This window comes from Diorhabda carinulata, chromosome 11 (genome assembly GCF_026250575.1).
Source record: "Diorhabda carinulata isolate Delta chromosome 11, icDioCari1.1, whole genome shotgun sequence".
In the NCBI taxonomy this organism is placed as follows: domain Eukaryota; kingdom Metazoa; phylum Arthropoda; class Insecta; order Coleoptera; family Chrysomelidae; genus Diorhabda; species Diorhabda carinulata.
This window is the reverse complement of record NC_079470.1, coordinates 4044381-4060663: the sequence shown is the minus strand read 5'-3', so window position 1 is coordinate 4060663 and position 16283 is coordinate 4044381. Positions and strand designations below refer to the sequence as shown.

Below are 16283 nucleotides of genomic sequence, written 5' to 3'. Positions count from 1 at the left end.
AGATGATGTATTCAAAAAGCTGAGGAACTACATCAAAAACTATCTACGTTAAGGTAGCTCACAGATAGATGCAGTAAATGCAAAAAAAACAGTTGGTCCATGTCCAGCAATGAAGATAGCACTACCGATTAGACTATAAGTTGATTTGCAGAATATTAGTAAGAAGTAGGGACATTATTTGAGTCGAAAACTGATTGGAAAATTCGAACGACAAGTTAATTGCATGGCACCGACCCGAAGGAAAGAAGATGGTCGGATTACGATCCCATTAAACTACTCGTATGTGTGCCTGGTCACTCTAGCAATGACTAGACTGGGACAAGTAAACTCACCAACGAGACCAGAACACATTCTTCCTGTGGTTAGAAGTGATCCTATAACATCTTTGAGTAGTTTGCTCACAAAACAAGCAAAGGCACCCATAGATAAACCTTCTGCCCTCTTACCAAACAACTGCTCAACTCAAATAAGCGCCAAATTCGATTGGTCATTGGCTTTTGAACTGGACACGGTCATCTACGACACCATATCCATGCTAGCCCGGACGATTCACTGGTACATGGAGGAGAAAGAAACTGTGGACCAAGTCCAGCACTCACAAGTGCACTTACAGTTTGCCTAGTGACGTTAAAAGGTTAAATACAAGGTACCTGATTAGATTTTCAAAAGACATCAGCATTTGGAAATTTTAAGTGGGACACGATGGGTCTATTAGGACGTCTAGGTACGGTCCATGAACACCCAATGACCCAGCTATTAATTTCCATTAAATCAATGGAAGAAAAAGGAAGAGTGAATTGACATTTTGTAAAAAGTTTTCTGTATAACTTCTTTATATTTATAAATTCATAGAAATTTTATTTTTATTTTCTAAATTAGCATTAATAAATAATTAAAGGGAATTGATGGAGACCTAATAACCGAAAACACGATCATAAATAATTGAAATACAAGCATCTAGATATGAGAATTAATCAATTTTTGTTCCTTATATGATTTCAGAATTATCCTTTTAAATTATTGGAATTATTTCTCGAGGTGTTAGGTTAGAATTTTAGAATTGAAAGCGCCCGTATCAGATTCGATCACTACTGATCAGTCGGATAGGAATCAAGGATTTTTTTGTCGTTGTTGTGGAATTTAATTACAATTTAAAATGGGCCTTATCGTTCGATTTAAATCTATTTGGGTGGTCCTTATAGGTAGTCACTTTATAGTATTGCAATATGTTGATTGGATAATTGGCAGGATGAAATCAATCAGATTTTTTTTTGGTTGCTGATTTTTGTACGTAACAAAATGCGCAAAAGTACATTTTATACAGGTCGTCATTAAGTCAGAAGAAAAATGAAACGCATATCGAAAACAGACGTGACAGAATTGGGTAAATAAAATTGATGAGGATGTGAAAGGATATGAAAAAATTAGGAGGCATATTTTTTAAGTAAGTACCGTTTTGGAATTGAAAAAAGAAGTGCAAAGATATCGCAATAATTTTAATTACCATAATCTACTTTTCTACATAATTTACGTGAATATTGAGGCACTTATCATAAGGTTGCACCAGTTTTTGAATACCCTCCTCATAAAATTCTGCCGCCTGACTTGTTAACCACTGTACCACAACTGTTTTGACTTCGTTATCGTCTTGAAGACGCTGACCGCCCAGGTGTTTCTTCAAGTGCAAGAACAAATGGTAGTCGCTGGTCGGCAGATCAGGGCTGTAGGGAGGATGATCTAGAGTTTCCCATTGAAAATATTTGATGAGATCTCTGGTCCGATTAGCCACATGCAGCAAAACGATACCTTTACTCAACGTGCCACGTTTTTTGTTCTGGATTGCACGACGCAGATTGTTCAATGTCTCACAATAAGACGCTGCATTAATTGTCTCATTGCGAGGCCGAAACTCCTTTTCTGTCCCAAAAAACTGTGCACATGATTTTCCGGCAGAAATTGTTTGCTTAAACTTCACTTTTTTGGGTGATGATGAATCCATTCCATGGATTGTTGTTTCGATTCTGATGTGACGTAGACCACTCATGTTTCGTCACCAGTAACAACAATTTGGTTTAAAAAATCTTCACCTTCATTGTGGTACCGCTCAAGGAAAGTCGATGAACTGCCTAAACACTGTCAACATTTTTGGAACCCAGCGTGAACACAATTTCCGGTATTTCAAGTTATCGGTCACAATGCGATACAAAACACTACGAGAATATTGAGGAAAGTAATCGCACAATGATGAAATTGTAAAGCGTCTGTTTTCTTTCATCTCTTCGTCCACTTTCTACACCAAATCTTCATTAACGACCGAAGGACGCCCACTCCGTTCTTCATCATGCACATTTGTGCGGTCATCTTTAAATGCTCTCACCCATTTCCTTACCATTCCATCACTCATAATGTTTTGTCGGTAAACTTCACAGATCTCACGATGAATATCGATCGGTTTTACGCCTTAGCACTAAGAAATCGTATAACAGACTGTAATGGCGTCAGTGCGTAGACAAGAGATGTAGGTAACCAGCGGGCATGTGCGGAGCGCCGACCTTGGGATTGCGGCGGCGGAATCGCAAAACGGTACTTACTTAAAAAATATGCCTCGTAGAAAATAAGGTTATTCAGAGAATAAATAACGTTTTGTAGGGACATTAAGCATATATAAAAGAAAGTCGTATTAGTTATTTATAACCCAAGCACAGCCCAATTGATTTGGTTGAAAATTGGTAGGGAGGTAGCTTAAGACGAAGAGAAGGAAATAGGATATTTTTTACCCGTTTCCGTGGCACATATATATAAAAGAAAGTCGTGTTAGTGACACTATTAATAACTAAAGAGCGGTCGAACGGATTTGGCTGAAAATTGGTGGGGAACCAGTCCTTCTCCTTGTTACTTTTTGTCCCGTTACCATGGGACGAGACATAAAACGTAGTATAACAAAACGCAACATACAGAAAAACACCAATATTTCTATGGTTTCTTGTATTTAGATAAATATCTGCTATCGGGATATTTTTGTTTTGTACAACGTAGTTGGTTGTGAAGCGCTACTTTAAAGAAATGGATACTTTCGAAAAGCGGTTCATCGATGTTGAAAATCTCACAATTCGAACTGAAAGTGCAGAAAAGGGGAACGATCATTTGAAAGACAAATTGTCTGAATAACTCAGGTAATTATCAATGGAAAATGACGGCTAACTGTCGAAATTATAAGGGAATAATTGAATTGGAATGAAAATAACTGATATTAGTTCAAAAATCAGATAAATTTATTATAAAATACCGCCACTGTCTTTCGAATGAATTTCATATATTGACGTCTTCACCTTTAATTTGTTTGGTCAATACAAAATCATTTTCTTGACTAAGAGTTTGGTTCCGTTGCAAAGTCATAGGTGATTTATGTTTCGAAAAAGAATGATGGGTATGTCAATTTGCGATAGATAGCGACACTGTCAGTTGAAAATTTGCATACTCATCATTCTTCTTCGAAACATAAGTGCACCACGCACAAACTTTCGTTGGCTCATGTACAATAATTCGACTAATAGTACATTATGTTACTAGGCGTAATTATCATTCTTGCACTGCCAAGGCTGTGCAAACTGGGCGAAATCGTTTAAGAACTTCACTTTCTAATTTTCCCTTGAGCAAAGATTTTCTGAATACCACAAGTTCGGCTGATCGCTTGCGAGTCGATATACCAGGATTACGTTGAGCTGAAGCTCTAACTTGTTGAATTGTGTCTTCTGTTGGGCGTCCCGTAGGCTTCTTATTGAGAGTCGAACTAGTAGCTTCGAACTTTCTGACCCACGATCGAATCACACTTTTCCTGGGACTCTGATTTATGTCATGTAATCCAAACTTACGTCGAAACAAACGCCGAACAATAACACACGAATCGCCTTTTTCCTAATAATGTTTAATGCAGATTGCACGCTGCGGTTCGGGGAAGTCATCGCGACTAAATTTCCGAAAACCAAGCTACTCATCCCCACCACCCTCGCAGCTTCCTCTTATAATGTTCAAACTCAAACGAGTTTGTTTGGTTCTCCCTGTATATAGATCACGAAATAGGTAGTGAAATCAAACTGCGATAATTTTTTGCTGAAATAATGGTTTAACCAGGGTCTCTTAAAACCATGGAACGGAGGAATATAAGGACTCTCTTTTTGTATTATTATTTAATAGAAAAAGGAATAAACCTTATTTATTGGCCACCTTATATAATACTGTAATATTTAGAAAAAACAATAAAACTTATCCAAGTCGAAATTTTAGCTGAATGCTGAGTAGAAACGTCTCGCAAGAGGTCAGTCGTTTCTAGTCACAAGAACATAGACATAATGTATAAACAGACACTCCTTTTCCAAAATACCATTTCGTTTATCAAGTAAGTTATAATTATTTGTGTATAGATACCAACATTTAAAAAAAAGTTACAGTACCGCATTTCAAATTTTAACGATAGAAAATTTTTTTAAGAATCATTTTACTGCTTTTCCAATTATTATCTATCTTTAATGGAAACCGACATTTTTTTTTAATAGGTAAATGTTTAAACTCTAATCGGTGAGTTTAATATTAATTACTACACTCCAACTTTAATTTTATTCTATACTCAATTAATGTGTTTGATAGAATCATAATCAAGTTATAAATATCCTCCTGGGTACCTTGTTTAAATTATATCTCGTTTAGAAGAAACATTCCATATCATAATTACAATAAAAAGTTGAGTTTTCTATCGTCCCTTTCTCATATTCCCTCGACCATCATCAACAAAACTTGGGTTCATCAGTTTCTGTTGCTAAGTTAGTTGTTCTTGGTAACACTCAAGTAGATTTCACTGATTTTCCAGATTTGCTTAGAACTAGGTTTCTTTCACAAATATTCCTATTGCTAATGGATAAAATAATAGAAACTGCCCATAACATCCATGTTGTCTGCTAAACTGACGATGCTGTGCTTATTGCCGATACTGAAGGCTAATACATACTTTCAACACCAAAGCAAAACAACTGAAGATGCTCATCAACACCGAGAAGACCAAATTCGTTTTAACGTCCAAATTGACTCCAAAATTATCGATTTAGTTAATCATTTTAAATACATCAAATACTAATAGGACACTGCAGACGATGAGAACAATCGAAGTGAAAATACTAAGAAGTATAAACAGCAAAATGTATTACACCACACAAGTGTTGAAATGTCAATCAGAAACTTTTTATTTTCTATGATCGTTGTCATAATCTCTATGGTTAGAATAAGGTTAACTTCGCAATGTTCGTTTGTCTATGATTAGTATAACATGTATGTAAGTTGGTCTTCAAATTTTGTAAAATTGAGTAACAAAATATAATATAATAAAAACTACCCTGCCTTGAAATAATTAAACACCTCGACAACAAGATGATAGTTTTTTCAACAGAAGGAATACCTAAACGTCGGCGAGTATGTTGGCAACGAACGGGCAGTAGTCTACTAATATGGTCATCTATGTTAGGAAGAAAAAGAAGAAGAAGAAAATGGATAAACCATTTGTTTACCATAAAGTTTATTTCTGTTAAGTCTTAATCGGTTGTGGAAAAAGGAGAATATCCTGAATTAGAATTCGATATTCCTATGAGCTGGAAAAAGCCCGAGAATCATTTTGAGGATTGTTACTTTTGCGCAGTAAGTTTTGATCAAAATCAAACGTGTGGATATCTAGACCCACAGTATACGAAATGTCTTATTTTATACATTTAAAATCTCCCTTAGCATATTTTTTCAAAAGTAACCTTCATTCTCTTAGAAATGTTATGGAAAATTAAAATAAATTTTTAAAACAAAAACAAAAGCAAATTCCACGAAATCATTGATAGTTTCATAAATCAAAAATCAATCTTATATCAAGGACAAAAAAACCACTCTTGACCAGTGTAATTCGAGATTAGTGCAATTAATTAAAGCAACAATCAACAAAAATTATAATTAATAATAAATAAATCGATGTCAATCAATCGGGATCGATTTAGGTACATTATTTTTGTTAGCGGACAATAAACTAAGAGCAATTATATCACACGATTATCACAAAATGTCAATTAGTGTTTCGAAACCTCAAAACTCGAAATGTGTTTGAAAAAAAACCGTCGCTCGATCCGCATATCTTTTTAATTTCTATAAAAGGACAACATGTGGACCGGTCGATCGACCATAATACGTTCTTTTTCGAAATTCGACAAACATATAAAAGCTTGGTTGCTCGTTATTTAAAAATATTTTCATCGATACCGTCCTTGGTCAGCTGTAATATGGTAATGCATTATATAGTCTATTTTTATAATGGAGAGAATAATAAATCCTAATTTCTAATGCAAAACGGTTATTTCAATTATTATTAAAGATTAACGTTAATAATTTATAAAATTTTTTTAAATGTATCTAAGCTAAAACAAGTTTTCGATCTTTTATAACCATAAGCTGTACATAACACTAGAGAAAGGTTTGAACAGGCTAAAAACCCTTTGTAGAAAGGATTAAGTAGCCGTATAAATATTTTGCTAATTTTGTTAGAAATTTTTGTTTATTTTATTTCCCACTAAATTTCACCGAAAAATCCGATTTTAGGTTTTTCCATTTACAGTGAAATTAGTAGGTAGTACGCTTGGTTTTGGGAAATCTATAAGAGCTATCAAAGGAAAGAAATGTAACAACATGTGAAACTCCAAGAATAATCACAGTAGACAAAATACTTTCCATGGTTCAAGATGTAAATCAATCGAAGCACTTTTAAAAAAAATAGGTTTTCCCTGGAAAAAACATTCCATAAAATTTATTTCAATAGAAAAAAGCGATGTTTTAGTAAGGAGAAGAAATTAGCTGAAATACCATAAAAGAAATGAAAACCAAAGAAGAAATATACAGGGTTATTCTAAATGATTGACCCATTTTTAAAAACTCGTATTTATTAAAGTGCAAACGTTACATGAATAATTTTTATACCAATGGAAAGGGGAAGTTTCAAAGTGTTTTTAATGTATTACAAGTGTAGGCAGGCGGTGATGGTTCCAGAAGCGGCCGCTAGAGTTCTCGCGTTAATAGGCCGCCATTGTCGCAAATTGTAGTACAGCGGGCATTTCCGGCTGAATTTGGTATTAAACCACCAGAAGTATTAAAAGCATTACTCGTTTGCTTAATCAATTTAAAGAAACTTGAAGTGTGTGTAAAGGGCAAAGCACAGGCCGACCGAGTGTGTCAGAATATAGAAGACAGTTTTGTTCCCAGCCCAAGTAAGTCTACCAATCGAGCTAGTAGAGAACTTGGAATACCCAACCAACTGTATGAGACGGCGTTTGCCCTACCGTTTAGAACTCGTGCAGGCTCTCAACCCTAATGACAAAGATAAGTGTTTCGAGTTTTGCTCTAATGTGCTAGAGGACGACATATTTGTACATTTTTAACAATGAAACAACTTTCCATCTCAATGGAAATGTCAACAGACACAATGAGTTCGCATATAGGGTTTGCAAAATACGACGAAAGAGACCGAAGATAAACGTGTTCTGTGCCTTATCACGTACAGAGGTTTATGGACCATAACGTACCTAGACATGTTGGAACGATGGCTATTCCACCAAATTATGGAAGATTCTCAGGAGTTTTCAACAGGATGGAGCTCCACCCTATTGGCACCTCGATGCACGAGGCTTTTTAAATGAATACCTTCCTTCCCCTTCGCAAGGGAAATGAAGACCTGGCTCTACACTTCTGGTCATCGAGATCTCCTGATCTCACCCCATGTGACTATTTCTTATGGGGTTATGTTAAGCAAGCTGTTTTCGTCCCGCCTCTACCAACAACTTTGAACGATCTGCGGAACTGTATCTGCCGTGCACTCAGTAACAGCAGATACATTTGCTCGTGTGTTGGGATGAGTTTAGCTATCGCGTAGATGTTCTCCGTGCAGCAGCTGGAGACCACATTGAAAACTTGTAACTTTGAAACTTCCTCTTTTCATTGGTATAAAAATTATTTATGTATTTTTATTCAGCTGAAACTTGGTTCAACGAGGGACATTCACTAAGTTAATTTCGGCAAGATGAAACAGTTATAAGGCGAAAATAGGTTTTTTAAATTAATTTATCAGGAAAGGGATGATTTAATTTATTAACTAAACTACAGCTTTAATATTGAGTAGTATTTTTATGATAAGAAAATAAATATAATACCCGCAAACTGTTATTGATTTAAAATAACTATACCATCTTTAAATATCGACACGGATTCGTACCGCATTAAACTTGTCATAGTTCCTAATGAGAATTATTTTTCTTCCTATAAGTATGGCATCGTAGTGATACGAGAAAACGAGATACAAGTTCGTTTTGAAATTTACGAACACGAAGAAACCATTATAAATTATTTACCATTGGTTGTTTCGATGGTACTGGGTACTGCCTAATAGAGAATAGAATGACTCGGAGGCATTCTCGCATTGTCAGTGGGCGTATACTTTTATAACTCATTGCTCGTAGTGCCCGAGGCTCTACTGGGTGTACTAATAAAATAGTCACTTTTTTTTTCCAATAAATTAAATAATATTCGTACCGAGTGTTCAAATAAGAATAGTTCTCCGCTATATTTCAGAAATTGTAACGTAAACCTGATTTGAATTGAATTTAATGGAGGGGCATAACACAAAAATATTAATATAATATTTGCGTCTTAGACTATTCAATCAAACAAAGAAATTGAGGAGCCATTCCTTTTGGGACATTCGGTACATAGAATCTGAAACGATACTTGTAAGAGATGAAAACATTCTTGAATACCAATTTTATTTAGCTCTGACTGCCAGAAAACAAATTCCTTATATAAAGTATGCTTTGAAAAATTAAATATGCCCCAAAAAGTTTTCAAAAAATCTATTATTAGAATCTATAGTTTATTTCAGAAAGGTATAGACTAATAAAATGGGGAATTCCGTCCAGTTCGGTGTCGGCCATAGGCGTAGGTCTTGAAATAGTATTGTTTGTAATATTAAAATTTCAAGTAATTGCGTAAGAGAATTAGAAAAAGTATGTTTTCTGGCGTACTTAATAGTGTGTAAATATGTGTAAGTGTAAAAGTGTCAATATCGAAATATTGTGTAGGGATTACTTAGGTAGTAGATTATACAATTACGTTTTGCGTTTAACAGGTACCGTTTAACCTTCTATTAGTGCTTCTGCCTAATTCCAACCCTTTTTCAGATTCAGCTTTCCATTTTACGAGTATCCTACCGGCACTATTTTCATTGTTTGTGAATGGATAACAATAGGGTAAACTCATATATTGATCTCAACTCGGGTGGTACTACCTGCATATGATAAAAAGAAAAAGAATTTTACAATGAAATCAATGCCAAACTATGAAAGTGGCTTAAATATTCGTTGGGTCACTCTGTGGTACCTTTTCATACCTAATGAGGTTTTATTACTCTATACCTTTCTGAAATAAACTATAGTGTCTTTTTTGCGGCAGATATGAAAAAAAATTGTTTATAATCAACATCTAGTGCGTAGTGCGGTTCATCAGTTAGTATAACATAGAAAGAAAGGTCACAAATAAAAATTCAAATAGTTCAAAATTTTATTTATCTTCAAGTCGAAATATTCGTAAAACGCCTCTTAAATTTCATTGTCGCTGTTAAATATTTTACTACCTTAACTCGGCCTTCAACTTTGCGAACAAACAAAATACAGACGAGATCAGATCAGGGCTATATGGTGTGTCTGTAGATCCAAATTCGTGTACAGTAGCCTTGGCAAGCGAAGCATTGTTGACTGGAGCGTTGGTAGGACCTTTTTTCGATAACTTTTGACGCTTAAACTCAAACAAAACGATCCCTCGCGGTTCCAATGCACACAATGGTGTATCCATTATTTTTTTGGTGCTTTTCATGACCTTTGCTTCATTTTGCACTGGCTCTCATTTCTGAAGGAATCGGAATCATAGTAAAAGACAAAACATTTTACTAAACTCTGCTTTTGCACCTTGTTCTGCGCTGAAAATTCGAGGCGCCCACCTTGCACTAATGTTTGTCATATTTAAATGCTCATGTAGGATCATTAAGGCGGATTTGTTTTCAAATGCAAAAAGCTCAAGACTCTATTTCAACCAAATTAGTCCGTGTTGCGTGTTTTATTTCGACGCGTTTCTATGGTTTCCACGAACAGTTTTTCTAGACGATGTATTTATAATGGTAACCAAATTTTTTTAATTGAGTTTTTTGAGCAAAAGCAAAAACAAAAGCGAAAAAAACCAAGATGCTGAATGGGATTATCATAAATGCAGAATTGATGTCATCGTTCCATAATTTTGTTATTAGAAGGATATGTAAACAAAGTACACATTATAGAGATGCCATTTCTATAAAGGATCGATTTTTAGCTAACAGTGATAGCTTCAAAAGCTTAACCAGTTCTGTAATATCAATATAATGTAATACTAAATATTCAAATTGTTTCCTCTTTTTTTATGTCGTTTGGTGCTAACCTCAGAGCGTAATCTGTTCACGAAAACACAGAAAAAACACCGAAACCTTCCGATCTATCCGCTGGCCGATTGGACATTCCGTTGTTCACGGAAACGAGATCTCCAAAATATTTTTTATTTCCAAAATTCCAGTTTTTGTTTTGACGAAATCGACAGGGTTAGTGATTCGTCTGGTGGAAACTAGTTTTGAAAATGCCGGTTTCGCTACAATTTTTTTTTGTTTTTTGGCGCCGCGCCGGTCACTTAATGTGGTCACCGTCACAGGAGCTCCCGATCATCTTCTAATGATTCTCGTTCTCAGCGAAACAATTTAGAGCAATTTTTAGTTGTTGAAAATGAAGGACACAAGACACCATAAACGCGTGCATAAAGATTTTTTCGATCGCATTCTATTTACTATACCATAACTTAACCATACTTTAGTCTTCCGTTTAAGTGCTTGTTCCCTCCTTTCGTACTTCCATTTAATTGACCGATGGTTTTAAAGTTTGGTATAGGTCAAATGTTGATCCTAAACAACTTATCTCAATATCTTTTTATCGTATACATAAAGGGCACTCTACTATAGAGAAAAATACGTTTTTTGTACGAATCATCATCATTGAAAAGGACACTTTTAAAGTCACCAGTGTTGGAAGTGATTGTTCACGTAGAAGTCACGAACCAAACATCGAAATTGGAAAATAACGCAATTTAAATGACAGATATTGATCTTGAACTTCTCTACGTTGTAGTGTTCGAGAAAGAAGTGCCTTGGTAGCTGATTCCACAGGCTCCAACTTCTCCAAAGAAATGAGTCAGAAAAAATTGAAATTCTGGGCGTCGTCGACTTCTCGAGCAGGTCTTGCAAAAACTGTTAAGCGGGATTATGTTAGACAGATCGGAAGAGCATTTGCCATAGTAGTATCGGTAAAACAAAGTCAGGTTGGCGACCTTTCTTCTATGCTCTATGCTGTCCAAGTTTCTGGTCAACTCTGGATCGCCTATTCAGTCGAGTATCTTTTGGGGATAGTGCTCCAAATGTGCGAGCAATATTCTAAAGATGGACGACTCTGGGACTTGTAGAAGATAAGAAGCTGTATATAGCTTTATGTATATTATAGGTATATAGCTTTTTGGTCTTGAAGACTCCCTTCAAGTTTTTGTGAAGCTGCCTTGGCTAAAACGGCCAAGTGACTATGCTAGAACATATCGCTTCCAATATCAACACCCAACAAGCGGATTTGAGGTAATGGTGATATTTTATGTCCAGACAGGACTAAATTTTGAGCCGCAGTGCCAGTTTTCTTTGTAAAAATAGCTGCCTGGGTCTTTGTTGCATTAAACTCAATCAGATTGCTCTCATCCCATTTCATAATGTTTTTAAAATCGGTATTGATGGTGATGATCTATTGCTGCATACGGATTCGGGTAGTAACAGAGTTTATTGATGCGGTTGATTTGAACATGAATTTGTGATTGTTTCGATATTAAAATGCATTTTGAAGTATAATGTCATTCCAAATTTGCCTATTTTATTATCAAAATAAGTCAGACGTTAAAAAAAACATTTCCAACTAAGGACTGTAAATTCAAATGAAAATTTTTCATCTCTTACAAAAGTCCTAATAAAATTAACAAAGAAGAATCGCGAGTGATTCTAGAGATGAGCGAAATATATGAGAATAATAGTAACTTACGTATAGCTTCCGTGGGTGTTGATACATTTACCATGCCGACAGGGTGTATGTAAACATTCGTCTTTGTCGTCACGACACGACGCCCCCGTAAAACCGGGAGCGCAAGTGCATTTATAAGAATCTCCTACGGACGTACATTCGGCACCGTTCAGGCACGGTTGCGGTACACAATGGTCCTGCCTTTCGCAATGTTCACCTGTGAAAATAAAATCATAATTATTGATACACTCAAGCCTAATTAAATGAGGAAAGACCAAATATAACCGGAAATTTTGAAAAAAATATTCATAAAGTTCAAAGACTGCCCGTCCTATATTAGTAATAAAACAACAGTCTATGATTTTACATATTGTCATTCTGTGTAACAATTTCAAATATTTTGTTGTCTATTCGATTCCATTCGTTTTTCAGGATAGTCTAAAGGTGTAAATGGAAGTAGGACTTCCCTGTCCAATTTGTACCACAACAACTCAATCGGGTTGAGGTTAGGCGACTGTGACTGTCTTTTCCAATTCGTTCAAATACTATTTCGAGGAATGCTTGGTATCGTTGTCATAAGATGCGAAAAAAGAAGAGAGAAGCGGTTCACGGAAAACGGGGAGTCGGTTGGCGAAAATATGTTAGCAACATTCTAAAAATAAAAAATATAAAATTAGACGTGCCAACGAGTTTTCGCCCGCTGAAGGTATGGAAATCATTTTTGACGACGAGTCATTATTAATCGAATTTTACAAGGAAAAATTGGACTATTACGGTAGGCTAGAAAAAAAATGGGGGGCACATCATTTTTCCCATGTTTTGAGACCTCCTGAACACTATTATGATGGTTTTTCGAATGTCTGTAGTTTATATATATATATATATATATATATATATATATATATATATACAGGGTGTCCCAGAAATTGCACGCCAGGCTGACACGGGAGGTAGATCAGCTTTAGATCTATCAAATAAAAGCAACATGACCTCAGTAAAAGTTTTTTAGTTTTCGAGATATTAACACTTTTAGGTTTTTTCAGAAAATCTCTACTTTTTGCCCTATTTTTGTCTGTTATGGGCATAAAAAACCTCTAATTTATAATTCTATGAATATTATACCATTTTTAAAGAGCACTAAGTAGGCTAGTTTTTAAGAACATTTTCTGACTCAGTCTGGTACATTTTTTTTTTCACAGTCGCTAACCAAACTTTAGTTAAGGTTTTCGCTTTGAAACAAAAGGTAAGATTGAATTGTTTTTTTTGTTAATGTCGTGCTACTTTTTATTAAAATGAATACTGGGTTGTCTCAACCAACTATTAGCGGTAGCCCAGGAAAAAAAGAATTATAAATTAGAGGTTTTTTATGCCCATAACAGACAAAAATAGGGCAAAAAGTAGAGATTTTCTGAAAAAACCTAAAAGTGTTAATATCTCGAAAACTAAAAAACTTTTACTGAGGTCATGTTGCTTTTATTTGATAGATCTAAAGCTGATCTACCTCCCGTGTCAGCCTGGCGTGCAATTTCTGGGACACCCTGTATATATCTATATATCTGTTTAAGCTACAATTCTTATTTTCGTCTCTCAAGCAATTGCTATGGGTCCGATTTGGTTCAAAATTAGCATACATGGCTTTTTTGGCGGCGGATTGATGTTATTAGAGTTTGGTTGAAAACAAATTAATATTTCGAGGGGTCGCAGTGCAAAAAAGTGGTTTTTGACCTTTGCTCACCTCTGCAGGTCAAACGAAAAGCGACTGAAAAATGAAATTTCCCATGTAGGTTCAATTAGTTGCGAGATGATTTCCTGTCTAAGGTCGAAACGGTCCATTTCCACCCCTCTCCATTTTATGGTCATTTTTGTTATATTTTCATATTTTTTGGCCAGAAAATTTTAACTAAAAGGTTCGAACTTCGCATGCAAGTAGGGGTGATGTTGAAGAATTGTCTTTCTCAAGTTCAAAGTTTTCTTCTTCAGTTCTTCTAGCACAAAACGCCCGAAATCATTTTGATCGTTGTATTTGTTGAACTGGACCGCCTCCTACTTAATGAATAATACGAGTATGATCGTTGCTAGGGTGATTTTTTTACTTCCCATTTTCGAAATTTTTTGTCATTATGACAATTTTTTATTTGTTGTCAATTGGAATTGAACAAGAGGGTTCGAGACCACCGGGTCTATTGAAATTATGAATTTTCATTCGAGAGAGAGAGAGTTAACTTGTGAAATGAAAAGTTATTGAGGAATAACAAATTTTCCATATAAAGAAATAAGATTGAGAATTGATATCATTTCCAAGAAATTCATTTTATGGTAAGATTTGTTTGTGTATTAGTTAAATTCCTCATTCGACGAAAAATTCGACTTTCGTGATGGAGCACTGCTGCTCACGGGAGTGAAACGGCGAAAAATGAGACTTATTATTGACAGAATAGAAAGGAAATACATTCAGAAATGTTTTTCAAAAGACACGAAAAGTTCAACTCGCCTCAACAAGTGTTGGTATGGTTGGCGATATCTTCTCGTAGTCCTTTTGTTCTTCTGGAAAAGGGTACCTTTGGTATGAAAATGAAAAAAAAAATTTGACTTCGTTTCTGATTTCGCATGAATGGGTTTTTTGATTCGAGGATTCCAAAAAAGTTATCAGTTTAATATTTTTCCGGAAAATTCAATAATCTTCCAAAATATGAAAAAGAGTGTGTTAGATCTAAATGAATGCAGGTCATGGATAAAAAGCTACGTGAAGGGAATTTTGTGTTTGAGTCTGATATGGTAATTGCTCATTATGCAAAGGAAGTTGTAGGAGCTTCTGCAGAGTTGAATATTGAACGTTTTTGGTGAAATTTAAAATGAAACGTATTTTCTGAAGCTTGGAAAGCAACCAAACACGAAAATTTTGACTATTTCATGATTTAATGCAATATCTAAAAACAAAAATCGGGGAAGAGAGTCCACCGGGTTCTGATTCAGTTATATACTGTTTCATAATATGCATTTATTAAATTAAAACAGTCTGTACCAAGTTTTTTGTTCCCACGCCCATAATTTATCGTTTCTAATGTCATTTTCGCTTCATACTAATCGATAGTTTTTAGTTATTCAAGTTTAAAACATTAATATGAAAGAAAACGTTTCCTTCGACCATCTTGAGACGTTTCACGTAGAAGAGAAATCGCCAATTTATAACAAGAGAACGTATCTACATCTGGACTAGTAAAAAAAAATGACCCGAGGCCGCTATTATAAAGCACAAAGTGAATATCAAATAAGGACCACAACTAGTTCGTGAATCAGACATTCTTTAATAATTTATCAGACAGAGATAGATAACCATCTAGATGACAAAAGCAGTTTCGCTGCTTCACTTTCAAGATCGTTTATCTACCAATATGTGGTATTAAACCAAAATTATTGTAAAAGAGAATAGATTAGAAGAGAATAAAGAACAATATTTCTGTCGCTTTTTTCATCCGTCACATTATAAGTCTTAATTGGTACAAAACGATCTCGAAGGATTAACTTAAGAATATGATAGAAACGAAGTGCATTCGCCATAAACTAGTGAGTTGAGTACGAGACCCGTTCTTTTTACAATTATTATCACGGTTGATAGCCTAAAGGATTCACGAACGTATAATTATGCTATCCGACAACATTTTGAATAATATTTATTCGAAAATCGCTTACAGAAAGATACGAGGAGGATTCAATAGTTATTTATATAACAAGGACGAAAAAATATCTATTATATAGTCGAAATTGTAAATTGGTAGCCGAATTAAACAATTTTTACTTAGTGGAGGAACTTTTCTAGACCCAATTCCACGACTTAAAAGCTTATACGCAGTCATATTTTCAAAAACTCTCAAAAAATTGAAGGATTGATTAATCTGTTTCTTTATCGTGAAACATCGACCGCGTTGACGTTTCTTCGGGTTAAAGAAACAGAAATTACACTTGGCGAAATTAGGCCAATAGGGCGGACATTATTTTCATGAAAAGATTACATACATCCTCTGGTGAAAGATAGTTTCTTCTTCTTTTACTATTTTAAAAAGAATACAATGTCCATCATACATGTCAACATTTCGA

General features: G+C 35.0%; 1 protein-coding gene across 2 annotated transcripts in view; it reads right to left on the bottom strand.

Annotated features, from left to right (window-relative positions):
• LOC130899596 (neurogenic locus Notch protein) overlaps positions 1-16283 on the bottom strand; it is a 262147-nt gene that overhangs the window by 128626 nt on the left and 117238 nt on the right. For both annotated transcript variants that reach the window (XM_057809656.1, XM_057809657.1), the window contains exon 4: positions 12210-12405. In XM_057809656.1, the coding sequence (XP_057665639.1) occupies positions 12210-12405 (196 nt within the window). The remainder of the gene's footprint in view (positions 1-12209; positions 12406-16283) is intronic.